The sequence below is a fragment of the Uranotaenia lowii genome, chromosome 2 (genome assembly GCF_029784155.1).
Source record: "Uranotaenia lowii strain MFRU-FL chromosome 2, ASM2978415v1, whole genome shotgun sequence".
In the NCBI taxonomy this organism is placed as follows: domain Eukaryota; kingdom Metazoa; phylum Arthropoda; class Insecta; order Diptera; family Culicidae; genus Uranotaenia; species Uranotaenia lowii.
In genome coordinates this window covers 263,468,126-263,482,753 of record NC_073692.1, presented here as the reverse complement: position 1 = coordinate 263,482,753, position 14,628 = coordinate 263,468,126, and the positions used below count along the sequence as shown (strand labels likewise).

Here is a 14,628-nt window from a genome sequence, read left to right as displayed (position 1 = left end):
ACAATGCAGTCATTTTCTAAGCGGCATGCATGAGTGATATTGCTTATTTTCCGAGAAAATGTTATCACGTTGCATCTGGAGTAATTGATTTTTAGCTCGAATCTAATGCAACACTCTGTGAACCTGCATAAGGCATTTTGCAGAGTAACACAATCCTTTGAGTGACGAATAGGCAGACACATTTTTTTATCGTCATCATAAACCAGCACGAACACATCATACAGCACTTCAGGAAATTCGTTCTTAATAGTTGTGAGGAGAAGGGGTCCCAAGTGACTCCCTTGTGGTACACCACTGTTGATCGTAAAAGTACTGGACCACGCGTTCTCCAGTCAAACGTATTGCGCCTTTTCGTTCAGGTACGAACGAATCCATTGGAGACAGAAAGCGGTATTTATACCACTATGGTTCGACCGCCATGTCCGGCCATGACCGGACAGTCCGTTCGACAAATGTGCACTCACATGGCGGTCGAACCATCCATAATAAACTGTATCGAGAAATGTAGTGGCTCCTCTATTGAGTACTACTTCTTCAATACAGTTAATTGGTGCGGGACAAAGAATTTAGTATGTGGTCAAGCTTCTATTCCAAATGCTCTTCGCTCTTTTCACCACCTTATAATTTTTTTCTGATCTTCTATCCGTCTTTCATTTCAACTCTCTTTAACCCTCACCGATAAAGTCGCAAATTAATTTCATAAAACAAATTCACGGTGAATTCTCTTCTTAAATAATTCTTAATAAACTTTTACCAAAATGATTCAAGAATAATAATCTCGATTCAGAACTAAAGCTAGAACCGTTAAATTTTTTCCGAGGTCCACAATTCTACTACGGTTTTTCAAAAAGAATTATCACTTGTTGAAAGAAACTTAAGACCGATTGTCGAATTTTAATATGATTAGACTAAGCTTGCCAGATTGCCCTAATTTAGCCCGATTTTTTTCACTTCATTTGCAAAATCAAACAATAATTTAAATAAGAATTATGTATTTTGCGAGAAATTTTTTTGCGCAAATTTGATCAAAATGATCATGAATGATTTTTTGAAAGCTTAAAATATTATTTAAAATTGACCGAATTTTTTTTTCAAGCGTTTCTTTTCATGATTTTGATAAAAAAAAATTAAATATGTAATTTCATAAAACTTTCAGTAAAGTTTAGGTTAGAATCATTCATAGATTTTGTGATTTCAAATTTCCTTACAAATATTTGAATTCGATGTGTGATCAGATTTTGGATTCTGTATCCAGTTTATTGTTTTTGAACTTTAGTTTGAAACATCATTGGGAAATGTCGGAATATGGAATACGTCTCAGGTCTCATGTCTCAATTCTCAGGTCTCAGGTGCCAGGTCTTAGGTCTCATGTATCACGTTCTTAGTCTCAGAGCAAAGATTTTCCCGACTACAAAAATTTCTAAGTGTTTCCCGTTCAAAAAGACTATTTTCTGTCCTAAAACCGTGTTAATTCGCAAAATCCGTGTAAGAAAAACTGTAAAACCGTGTAAAAAAGCCGTGTAAAAAAACCCGCGTAAAAAAACCTTGGTGTATATAGCTACCCGCATGACAAAAAACCGTACGCTGAATCTTCCGTATTATTCTATTCTGATCACATTAATAGTTACGTTCTATATTGCATCTTGGCTTAATGTGCCTTCGCTAGAACGTATTAGATATCATTCCCGGAAGATACGATGAATATTCTAAGGAACGAATTGATAAATTTAGCAACGTAATCAAATGATAAAGAATTATTTGAAAAAGATACAATGAATGGTTTTTAAGAATTAATAGATTATTTTAGCAACACGCACCAACTTCTCTGCTGTCACGTCATCACACGTGGCCAAACTTTGTGAAAAAAAGTTTCTCCCGGCTGAGTTCGGGCGAACATTAATAATTATTAAAGAGATCGCCTAGTTCCGTAGCTGGAATGCTGAAGTGGAAGATGGAGGATACGAAGAAAGATACGATGATCTATGAGGGTAAGTAAAATGCCTTTTTTTGTTTGTAGCGAGAAACTTAAATTTCTTTTTTTTATTCTCGCTCATAGGCTGGAGGAAAAATCTGAAAAAAATACCTTTTCTATGGAGGAGCGGCATAACCAGCGGCCAACCGCTATGTAGCAGCAGCAGCGTTAAGAATAGCTCGGCAGTGCTGCAGCAGCAGGCAAATTTGGTGCTGCAGTATTGGAACTTCTGGAAGCTGTTCCTGGGAACATCCGCGGATGGTCACGGAAGGTTTGCTTTTTTTAAATTTTAGAGGAAAAATAAAATGAATGTATGTAAATTAAACCTCTTTATATTTTTTTTTCTCGAAATCAAACTGAAATTGAGTAAAATCAACGAAATCCCAAATTAGGTTCGAATCTTATCATTGTTAGGTGACGATATGCTCTATCGTAATCTTTTTATGTGAGGATCATTAGATAAAGATAATACATATGGTCAAATCGATTCAGAACGAGTAGAAAAAAGCAAAAAAATGAATCGTTATTTTACTTATTGACCCGTTCAGTGTATCGTTATTTGTGTCTAAACGATTCCATTTGGTGAAAAAACGATTTGTTCAATCGTTCATTTATAATCCAAAAACTATAGAGGGAATCTTTTTGGTGTCTTGGGAAGAAGATTATGGGAATAGTTGTTGTATGATACCGTTACATGCGGGTACCATTATGGCAGGTTACAATATCAGTAACACATATGTACATGTACACAAGATCTATAAAAAATATACAAGTTAGCCAAATTGGATCGCAGTCGGTCTTAGACAAAGTCGTGAAACTTGAGAAAAGAAAAAAAAAGTGATGTGTTCGGGGCTAATTAAAAAAGTCGGCCCGCTAGCTGAAAATCCACAAATACCACAGCGATCAAATTGTATTACAGAATTTAATCTCATTTGCGCGGATGTTTGGGTAACTCAAAAACAAAGTTTTTAAGTCGCCATCTTGTCAATGTCAAATACCTAAACGCATTCCGTTCGAATCCCCATCTTTTGAATTATTTTACTCACGCATCGCTTTACCTGAAGCTGAAATTGATATACATAATAATTTTCAATTTGAATGTATTTGTATGTGTCGTCGAAGAGAATTTGCGAGAGCGTTCAATCAAAGCTTACTGAGACTGAGACTGAGGACTGAGAATGAAAAAGAGAGTGCTGATGTACATAAGCGTTTTGAGAGAATTGTTGTAGAGAGAACGTGCGATGTTGGTTTCAGTTTCTGCAAATTAGTGTTAGTTCGGATTATTGGGATAAGGGGTGATCGAAAACCAAATCTCTAAGTCAGGCATGCCAAACTTGTCTTGCGGCACGCGGTTAACTTGAATGCGATCCGCTTGACCACCTCAAAAATATGCATAGATAACCAAAATGCGTTTGACGACTTTGATTACACTTATCATATAATATCATACATACACGGAAGAGTTTTGACCTTAGGACTAGAAAAATAAAAAAATTAACCCAACATCGACGCAATCTAGTATTATAATCACAATCTACACTCTCAGTGCCGCTGTACTACTTATCTCAATCAATTTATATAAATAATAGTTATTGTAAGCCTAGAAATAATTACTGTCGTGAATTTTGGATATTTCTTCCAATGCTTCACAGCAAAACGATTTCCCGTTAAATTACGTCCTGTAACAAAAAGGAGTAGAAAATTTAATTTAACAGGTTGAAAAAAATCGCTCGATATTAATTTTTAAGTGGACCATTACAGGCTTGTTTCATATAACAGTACTTTATTATTTTAGTGCATTAAATTGCTTAGGTAAATTGCTTGCTTGGTTATTTTTTTGTTTTCAAAAAAAAAAAAATCTATAATTTGATCGACAGACACGAGAAGAGGCAGTCGCTTCGGAACCACCGGTCGATAGCTGGACCAAATTGTTTCTCACGTATCCGTGCATTTTTATTACCACGATGAAACACCTCTCTGGCCGCCACGAAGTCAATCACCAATCAAAACGAAACAAAACCGTTCGCGCGCTTATTTTTCCATATTTTTTTACCTGAATGGAATGTACGTAATTAGATTGAAAACAATTGAAAATTACAGCAAATCGGTATCGATTTTAGTAGAGGGCGAATGCGCCAACATCGCTGTTTCGAGAAAATCGCGTTTAAACTTTGACAGCTCCATAAGCTCCCAGCAAAAATAATAGTTTCTGACCTTCACAACTTTGTTAAACGTAATTCTCCTTTTAGTTACAGCACATTAGTTATAATATTTAATGATTATTTACTTTTCATAAAATCAATAGAAAATTTTAATTACAGGTTCTATTATTTAACAAGAAATCATTTTAAATTACATAATAGGCATTATTATTTCTGTGCAGCAAACGATTCAAAATTCTCACTTGAGATAATTCCGGAAAATGATTTTATCGTGTAAACTTACTGCAATAATAATATTCCATTCGTTTCATCAATGACAGGACCGAATTGAAATTAGCTGACCTTAATTTCGTTAATCTTTATTTACCGAAGATTAAATTATTTTCGCATCTCCTAGAAAAGAATAGAAATTGTGAAAGAAAGAAACGGATAGCATACTCTTTTGCCCAAAATAAATTATCACTAGTTACTTTAAGAAGTAGCCGTAGAACCCAATTACAACTAAAGTTTTAACTTACCATTTTTCGCGATAACTAAGCTAGAACGATTCCGGTACCTATTCGATATGATTCTAAATGCTTCCCATTTGCGCTGTTATCGCCTTTTCCCGATTACTCTTTACTACACGCCATGGGAGAGCGCATTTTTTTTTGTTTATCGCCTATTGAGCGCGTTTTCCTCGAGGAGCATCGAATGCTTCCAGGCAGACAAAAAAATTAGTTGACTGAGTGGATGCGCTAAAACGGCAAGGTTGCCCCACGTTGTCACCGTTGAGACTCAAGTAAATAAAGAATACGGCAAGGCCTGCTGAATGTGTTAACTTCTACAACAAAAACCACTTGCCTGCTGCTGATCCGCAAGCTGTTGCTGGTCGCTGCCTGTCATGCCAACCAGCCAGCAGCAAACGTTATGTTACACACCTATACATACTTGTCAATTATAACATGGATGTATATACATATTTGATTGTTTCGGTAGTTGTTACGTTGGCTTCGTTTACCCGTCGCGACGGACGAACAAGGTTGAGAAAGAATAAATTTCTACCGCTTCTCTCAGTTGGTATTGAAAGGGCAAAGCGAGAGGTTAGTTTTCAGTTGAGTGCTCCTGCGGAGCAATTTTCATCAATTTCTATCATAGCGTTTGTAAGCAGTTGGTTCGGGTGGGGTAAATTTTTTTTTTTGTTAAGCATCAATCGATATTGTGAAATTGTTAATTATTGATGTAGAGAAATTGGAATAAATACGCGACCGAGATGAGCGTTGATTGATTGCTGAGTTATTAAATATGATAGCCAATAATTGAGCCCGGTGATTGAATTATGGCTGCGCAAATGTGAAAATTACTGACGTGGATTATATAAACTGGACTGCTTTGTTAGCTGTGTAGTGGGAAGGGAAATGTTTGTTTCATACGGCGAGGCAACGGTGGTGTGTTTTGAATGCTGATGTGGCAGAATGTTCTGCTCTGAGCAAAGGAAAAAGTTGATTAAATTTGTGCGGTGATGGGTGTTGGCGCGTTTCTTTCCCACATGTATGGTTTGCCGTTTGCGCGAATGGGATGCAATGCAGTCTGCACACTTGGCAGCTGATATTTTTAATGTAATTTTCTGTTGGGGCCAGGAAAATGGGCTTGTTTTCTGGGGACTTGTGATGTAATCGCTGACGAGTTGGAATAATGGTTGCTAGTGCGCGAGTGAGATACAAAAAAAAACTTTTACTGGGATTTTTTTTTTTTTTTTTTTTTATTTGTCTGCGTTTACACGACTTTGCCTAGGGCCAATTATGGCCCAACTTGGCATACTGGGATTTTCATCCTGTCGGATGATTCATCCCTATCAGCGTTGCCAGATTGCAAACCGCTCAAATCCGTATGTTTGACGAAAAACAAAAATGTACTGATTTTGGCAAAACGAAACTTACGGCGTGTTCGTAAATTGATTTTTTTGAGTGATGCATCGTTTTTTTTGGTAAATGTCAATTCACCTTTCAATGCTTTTGCATACAGTTTGTTTGATTTACGAACGCCAGCATCAATAAAAAAAAATTTCCGATAGAAAAAATCAATTTACGAACACGCCGTGATCCCTAAATTTCATGATTTTTTATTTTCCCTTAAAAATCATTTTAAACAGTTGGAAATGATGTGTACATCAAGAAAAAGAAAATAAAATATGATTTTTCACTTTTTTCATACATTACTTGTTGCAAATTTGTTACTTTATGAAACGAAGGGTTAGTGATCTTATCTTTTGGTCGTTAGGTAGTATTTTCGTTCATCATCAGTATACTCGTTTTGAAAAAAAAATGGCGTAAATTACGTTAAAATCTTCTATAAACAAAAAAAAAATAGAATAGAAAAGATCTAACGTCGAATTGAATACCGGAATGAATGATAGAACTGTCTATTAAAATTCCATTAAAAAAGAAAAAAGTACATTGTTCAGAAATGAAAGGAATAATTTCCCCAAAAACAAAGCGTTGCGTAACAAGGATTAGTGCGTTACGTGATATTTAAATAGCCCCGATGCATGGGTGCTGATTAAACGCAAACAACAGAGAGCTCGCCTCACATGTCACATTTGTGTTTGCTTTCGTAAGTTCGCTCCCAGTATAATATCAGGCTTACTTTTAAGAAGGTCGTATGCGTCACAGTACATTTTGTATGAATGTTATTCAAATATTGTGATTATCTGAAAGATAAATTCAAAATAGAAAAGAAAAAAGAAAAACTACTCATAATTCATGCTGTATACGACTTTTTTAAAACTTTAATATTATTCTCATGAGAAACATCGCAAGATCCGAATGCTGCCTACGGAAAGGCGTTTTAAATATTATACATGCAGATAAAAACCAAAATATGATCGCTAATAACCAAAGCAGCCTTGCCTATTAGCGACACGTCGCATACGTCGCGACGTTGAAAATCATAACGAAGCATCGCGAGTTTCCTAGGCGACTTGAAGCATGCGAATGATGGCCTAAGGGAAATGAACAGTAAATAACGTAAACAATGTTTGTGTTCTACATTGAAATCGCCTACTGGACTGAAAAAAAAAAAAAAAAAACAAACCTGCGAATGACAGAAATATCGCTAGTAAAAAGTGTCGCTAGTAAAACTGTCGCTATTCGGTTTGGTGCTATACACATAATACCGTTTATATTCAATCGAAGAACCTTGATATGGTATGTGTAGTACAAATTCAGGCGTATTTGTCAGAAATGAATCTCAAAGTAATCGATGAGCCTCAGCCGTGATAACTTTTTGAAGCGGGTTATCATAATCAACTGCAACAAACGTTATTTCAAACATTAGTTTAGAGGCAAATCATACGATGATCAAAGGCGTTGGTTAAATCTCATGTTTTAAACCATTTTTATGTAAGGTCGGGTTTATATATTAACTGTGAAATACAAATCATGCCATTAATAGTATGGTAGAAACATGTTTTAGTTAGTAATTAATTTCCAATAATAAATTTTACATTAGTGTTTTATTTTCTTTCAAGCAAGTTGAATGCAACTAAAATTTAACACACCGGTCGTTTTGATAAGTTTTTGAAATTAGGTCCCAAAGGGAAAAAAAAGTTCTCGAAACGAATTAGAGTCAAAAGCTGGTTTTATATTGTTAAAATTTCACGATGATAAAACAGCAGTTGATCGATCATCTTGTGTGATACGGCAAACTTTGTTACTGCATGAATTTTCCACAAAAGTATATTTTTAGGGTTTAAAATCTAAAAAAATAGTTATATAAAATAATTCGCTATTGATACTAACACACGTTTCTATAATTTGTTTTTTTTCAGATCATGGCAGAATTACCACAACGCACCGAGGATGATGCTGAACTATCGGCGGAAATGGAACAGCGAGAAAGGATTAACAGGGAACTGCGCAACGATGCGCACGAACTGTTAGAAATCACGCGCGCATCTATTGACGCGTTCAATGGAAGCGATTTACAGAAACAATCATACAACAGTATGTATGGAAAACTTGAGATTATGTGCAGAGATCGCACAAAAAGGTAAGCGTTTACAAAATAAAATCGAAAGGTTCTACTTTCACGATGATGATAATCCGTCAATAATTCGTGAAAAACAACCCAAGCAAGACGATAACATTCGTTTGCCATTCCGTTTTTTTTTGTTTATGTTAAAACTTTATGTTCCTACAATTAAAATTAGGTAGTCGAATGTTCAAAATAAAACTTGAGCGCTGAATGGCTTTGGAATGTAGGATATCTTTGCATTAATTTAATTATTAATAGATTTAACAATTGCTTCATGCTTTTCTTTTACTAAAAAATCTACAATTTTCCTTTTTAAAATTATATTTTAGGTTAAAAACGTCAACACTTCAAATGGTCATCAAAACCTTAAACGAGCTGCGTGTAAAGATAGAAAGGAGAACTAGTCAGCTGGCTGTTATCAATGCTGCTCCAGCTACTATTCGCTGCTCCTCTGCTAGCAATGCTGCTCCAACCAATATTCAGGTAATCCCAGTCACGACAGCTACCCCAGTCACGACAGCTACCCCAGTCACGACAGCAAGCCCCACTATGACAGCGTCCCCTGTAACAGCAGCTTCAACTGTTACGATAGCTACCCCAGCTTCCACAGATACCACAGCAGCCATAGCTACTCGAGCTACACTTGCTACCACGGCTGCCTCTCCCACCAGAACAAGTCCAGCTACAACAAATACTTCAGCTACACTTTCTACCACGGCTACCTCTGACACCACGACAAGTCCAGCTACATCGAATATTCCAGCTTCAACGGATACCCCAGTTATCACAGTTTCTGAAGAACCTACTCATTCAACTGCAGTTCCCTCTCATTCGGTAACGGCTGACCAACAAAACAACACTAGTTCCTGTAAGCAAAAAGGTGATGTTGCAGTTCCAGCTTCCCCAGACAAATTAATTGGCGAAACGCATGTTCTAGGAAAAGCTACCAAGGCTCTTGTAGACAGTAATAATGTCGAAGTTACTGCTAGTGTTGACAAGGTCCAAAACCAGGAACCGGCAGTACAAAGAGTTATTTTAACAGAAGCACAGCGACTTCAACAAAAGGAACAAATACCTTGGCGATGCCCCAAGAGATTAGTTTTTGTTGAAGAAAAAAAATCAAAAACGATTGCAACATCCAACCCGCCTAAGAGTCAATCGGCATCCGACAGGGAAAGGCAATCTTCCAACCAAAAGGAGCTAGAAAGATTGGCTCTCAAATATAATCCCAGAAAACGTACGAGCGATGAACGAAGTGACTCTGAGACTCAGTTCAAAAAACCCCTCCTGGATACGAGGCCTGGACAGTCCAGCTTTAAAAGACCGATGGATCCGGACTTTTTCAAGAGCAGTGACAACCGTCAGCCTCAAAGGCCGTTATTCCAGCGTCGTCATCAGTTAACTCCAAAGGTTCAGACAACATATACAAACAGAGACCCTCGGACGTATGGAGAATACTGCCAGCGCAGACGAGAACAGTATCAGACAAGATTTGAAAATCAGAATCAGCAGTACTTTGGTCATCGCCACTCGAATCTAAGTTCAGGTCCTGCTCAACATCAAGGTAGTACCATAGTAGGTACAGCGCACCCGTTCGTAGCTCCACAACCTCAGGTGTCTCCGCAATCAAATATTAAATCTCCTGCGTCGACAACCCCGAAAACTGTTGATTTACTATCGACGCCAGTTGTGCAACAACAACAGCAGAAACCCCTTGAACACTCAACCAAAACTGTAACAAAAGCAACAGAGAAGGATGCGAAGTCTGCAGCTCCCCCAAGAGCGTCGGTTCAGCCTACGCGTATTCCGACGAAGAATACCGGACCAACTAAACCCGAAGCTGCAAAAAAACAAATCAATCCTATTTATGCCAACGAAGACAAAATTCGTCTTGGTAAAAAAGATCCTCTTGTTCGCGATCCTCGAATTCGAGAAAAATCGGTTGATGAAGAGAAAACGGAAAAGCAACATGAAGCTACTAACAGCGCAGACCCTAAAGATAAAATTGAAGTTTCTGCAAAGAAAGATGATGTTTTGGAAAATAAACTAAATGAGGACGGATTTGCTTTGTTTACGGCTTTGTTAAAAAATTATGGAGTTGATGAACATAAGATAAAAAAAATACAGTCAGAAGTCTTTGTCGATGAACAACAATCGAATTCGAATGCCAACGAAAAATCCGTTTCTGCCGATAAAGAGAAATCGAATAAGGAAGCTAACAAAGAAAAAGAAAAGGTAGACAAGAAGGGTAAAAAGTTTAAACGTATACAATCGAAACCGGAAAGTTCGTCTTCGGAAGACGAAATAAACAAAAATGAATCTGTTTCTCAGAAAAAGACCAAGTCCAAAGGTGGCAAACGTGCTTCCGGTGGATGTCGTGAAGTGAGTATTCTCATCGAAAATGCATACGATTTTATGTCAAAAGGAGAAATGTCTCACACTCGCCGTCGCGCAACAAATTCCTCAGGATCCATCCCAACTTTCCAGAGTGCAGTCGAAAAATCATCGGACAATTCGCGATCGGCTATTTCATCCGATGAAGAAAACACGACTGGTCCGCAAGTTGCTAAAAATAAATCCGATGAAGAAGACTCCTTGTTAACCGTTGCTAAGTCCCCACCTATAATCACAAAAGGAAAACAAAAACAAAAGGAGACAACTATTGTGTACAACGATAAAAAATCTGTACATTACAATAGTAGTTATTCGAGCAATTGTGCGTTGTGCTCCTTCAATGGGTCAGCAATTGTCGATCATTATGTGTACGATCACAAAAAATACGAAGTATTTGTGAGTCGTGTATCGCCCAAAATGGCCGAAATCATTCGAACGGATCCTTTTGTTACCAACGGTATTGTAGTAAATGAAGACTCGGAAAAGGAAGCTATAAAATTCAAGTGTTATTTCTGTCTGGAATCGAAGGAAATGACGCGAGCAGGATGGATTGAGCATTTGGCTGGACACACCGGTGAATATCGTTATCGATGCACGAGTTGTCCGGTAATGTCCCAAAAAGAGGAACTAGGAAGTGACTTTTTCCACGACAAAAAATGTTTGAAACCTTCCTTAGCGGTTTACAATAATATAGAATTCCAGGACAATCACGTGTTTGGTTTTATCTGCGATGTCTGCAATTATATTCAAATTCGTAGAGTAAACATGGAACGACACTTGAAACGTGAACACCCTTCAACCGATGTTACCTGTACAAGATTCAGTATTCTTAATCATAAAGTGGAAACAAAGCCAATCATTGACGAGGAAAAACTAATGGCGATGGCTGCCGCAGCGCAGGCACAGAACATTTGCGCTACAGTATCCATTCCATTCAATCCAAAACAAGAGCCGATGGATACTTGCGAAATTGTTAATCTACCCTTCACCGAAGACGACGAGACGGCAGAAGCTGAAAGTAGCGCAATTCGGAATCATCGTTCTCATATGAGACTCGAATCCGTGCATCTAGGATCAGTAGGAGATATGCACAGCAACCTCGATCACAGACCGTTCTCATTTAAGTTCGAACAGGAACTGCAAGGATCACAAGTTAGTTCTAGTGATGTCGTTTGTAACGAATCACCCATGTCTCCAGAAGCAACTCCAATGATGGAAACATCGGAAGCAGAATCTATCATACCGGTAATAACAATCCAATCGGTGCAAGGTGGGTTCGATATGAGCAACATCTTTTGCAAAGAAGAAAAAACAGATGAAGGTGGATATGACACTGATGATACATGCGATTGGGACATGTCGGATTGCAACGCCGAGGAGGGTCGTCAGGTAGCAGGAACATCAAACAGTGGAGAAAAACAAAAAGGTAGCGATACTGCGGCGCATGAAACGGGCACAAGTAGTGCTAATTCGTCAGCTGAAGGTGTACAAACTAATGTTCCAGCTGGTGGTAGCGCGGGAGCTTCGGGGTCAGGTGATGGTGATGAGGATAAAAACCCGAGAAAAGAAGTATTTGAAACTCCTATCAAAATCAAAGACGAGCAGACGGAAGAGGAAAAGAAGAAAAAGAAAAAGGAGCAGACAAATGCAAATTTGTCAACCTCGCTAGAAAATATTGTCATTAAAAGTGAACCTGCAGATGACGAACCGCAATCTGCCGAAGGAAACTTTGATTTTGTGGAATTGGTTCTGGACAGCACTCGTATTGAACATGTGGCTTTTGTTGAACATGAGTCAGAAATACTGTACCTTTGTCTCATGCCTGGATGCCGATTCGTCTGCCGAAATGCGTTTGATTTTTCCAAACATATTTCTCGGAAACACGCTCAGGTTACCTGGGATGGATATTGCCATCCTTGCCAGTCTCAAATTTTAATTATGGATAATATCCCGATATCCAGCGAAGCGCAACATCTTTTGGAAGTTCATGCAAGGAGGAAAACGCCTGTACCGGATATACAACCTTCTATATCAAACGTTCTACGGATTCGTAAAATGCCTGGGGACACGCTATCTGTTCTGGAAAATGCTCCTCCACCACTAGCTCCAATACTGTCTCCTATAGCTGGTCAAAATCCGCATTTGGCAGGTCTTTCCGCCATGCAAGCTGGTCCACCACCAGCTCCCTTCATAATTCAATCGGGCACCACCATCACACCGGTAGTGTCATCACCATCTACAATATTACCAGCCACACACACAATCGCCGCACAAATTAGGCCAGTAATGACGGTGACAGCGATTCCTGTTTCGCAAGCAGTTCCTAATATCACAGCTTCCGTAAACAGTACAACTACTGTGAGCGCCATAAATACAACCGCCAAGCCAGTTTTCAACATCAAAGCATCAGGTACAGTTCGTCTGAAACCCTGGACCAACATGGTTACCACGAAGAACCAGGATCATTGTCGCAGTATGCTACAAGAAATTAGTTTGTTATGCCTATACAAATGCATGGCTCGGCATTGTGCTTTTACTAGCAATAATCGGTTCTTCATGGAACAGCATCTCACTTTACACGAAGAAATGTACAACGCCAGACCAGAGAGTCGAACTCGCAAATGTTGGCTAGAATGCGCATATTGTGACCTGATTGCCGCCAATACAATCGTCCTCTTGTCGCACATCGATTCAGAACATTCAAATTGCGGTTTCCAGTGCAACATGTGTTTTTATCGCAGCAGAGACCCAACCAACGTTGTTGTTCATCAAAAGTCCTATCATCCTAACATCGAATCTACGAAGGTAATTCCTCTCGCTTTTGCCCCAACAAACTTAACTATATACTGATCTAACCACACAACCAACTCATCATCGCCATTGCACAACAAAGGTTATTCTGATCATGCCGGACAATTTGAAAAGCTTCGGAGATGAGGAGTGGTCTGCGATGCAGTCGTCGCTGCGGAAGAACGTACTTCCGCTGATTTGTACCGGTAAGTTTGATAAGGGTAGTAAATCTGGTTGATAGTCAATGTCATTATGCATTCATTTTCAGACTGATTCAAATTGAATCTGATTTTTTTTCAAGCTGGTCGATTTTAAATAATTTCATTTTGTTTTCTGAATATAACAAAAGTTTGAAGATGCTGCCATATCTATAGCAGCTTATCGTGTAAGTTAATCTGATGGTTTTGAGTCAACAGTACTCCAAACAACGGGGTTTTACTCCTACGTTTAGAGAAATAATACTTTTCCCCAAAGGTGGATCCCGGAGGATCTTTGTTTATAATTTTAGTTCCGGTTTTAATCGTTTATGTTATCATCATAATTCATGTGTAATAAAAATCCAATGATTATATCTTGAAACAAAATATTGTTTTCTTATGCCGCAGACCTTTGTTTTGATAGATTATATTTATTTATTTAACAATAATCTGTAGACGATAGAGGTTTTCGGAACGGAACGGAACGGAAGCCGGATTTGATTTTTCGGAACACTTTTTTCTTTATTCGACGTACAATTCGTTTGACTGGTAGTTAGACACTGACCGTTTTTTCATTTCCTAACACACTGCAGAAAGTTCTCATTCACTCAATCCTTTCACTCTCAAAACACACGCTCACTCGTATTAACGGTAACCCACACACTCAATTCTACACGCTCATTCTTGTTAGGTCAGTTAGGCCAAATAGATCATTATAACTCGGCCATCCTGGCATCTGATCGTCTCGATCAGGACATTTCACATTTATGCTTTAGAGATTATATTTATGTGTTAGTAAGGGAAGCCAATTACCCGTGGCCTTCTCGGGGTTAGTAGGTCACAATTTCAAGGAAAGGTTCAAAGGGTAAGGATTACAAACAATGACAGTTGAAGTGTAACAACCCTTCCAGATCCATATTCGTGCAACTTATTCGTTAATATCATTGTAGCAGTCCCGCCAATCAGCCCACCGTTTTAATCTAGAAGCTTCAATGACACCATCATATGGAATTTGCGAAATCTGTGCGTTTTCAATATCCCTAATTACATACCGATCATTTGGCAAAACTTTATGAATTCGATAAGGTCCTTTATATTT

General features: G+C 38.2%; 1 protein-coding gene across 3 annotated transcripts in view; it reads left to right on the top strand.

Annotated features, from left to right (window-relative positions):
• Positions 1–14,628, top strand: part of LOC129744812 (uncharacterized) — a 110,048-nt gene that overhangs the window by 67,170 nt on the left and 28,250 nt on the right. For 2 of the 3 annotated variants that reach the window (XM_055737523.1, XM_055737522.1), the window contains exons 3-5: positions 7,943–8,163; positions 8,478–13,347; positions 13,436–13,538. In XM_055737523.1, the coding sequence (XP_055593498.1) occupies positions 7,943–8,163; positions 8,478–13,347; positions 13,436–13,538 (5,194 nt within the window). Of the gene's footprint in view, positions 1–5,202; positions 5,217–7,942; positions 8,164–8,477; positions 13,348–13,435; positions 13,539–14,628 lie in introns of those variants that run through there. The other variant, XM_055737524.1, reaches the window with a different exon arrangement.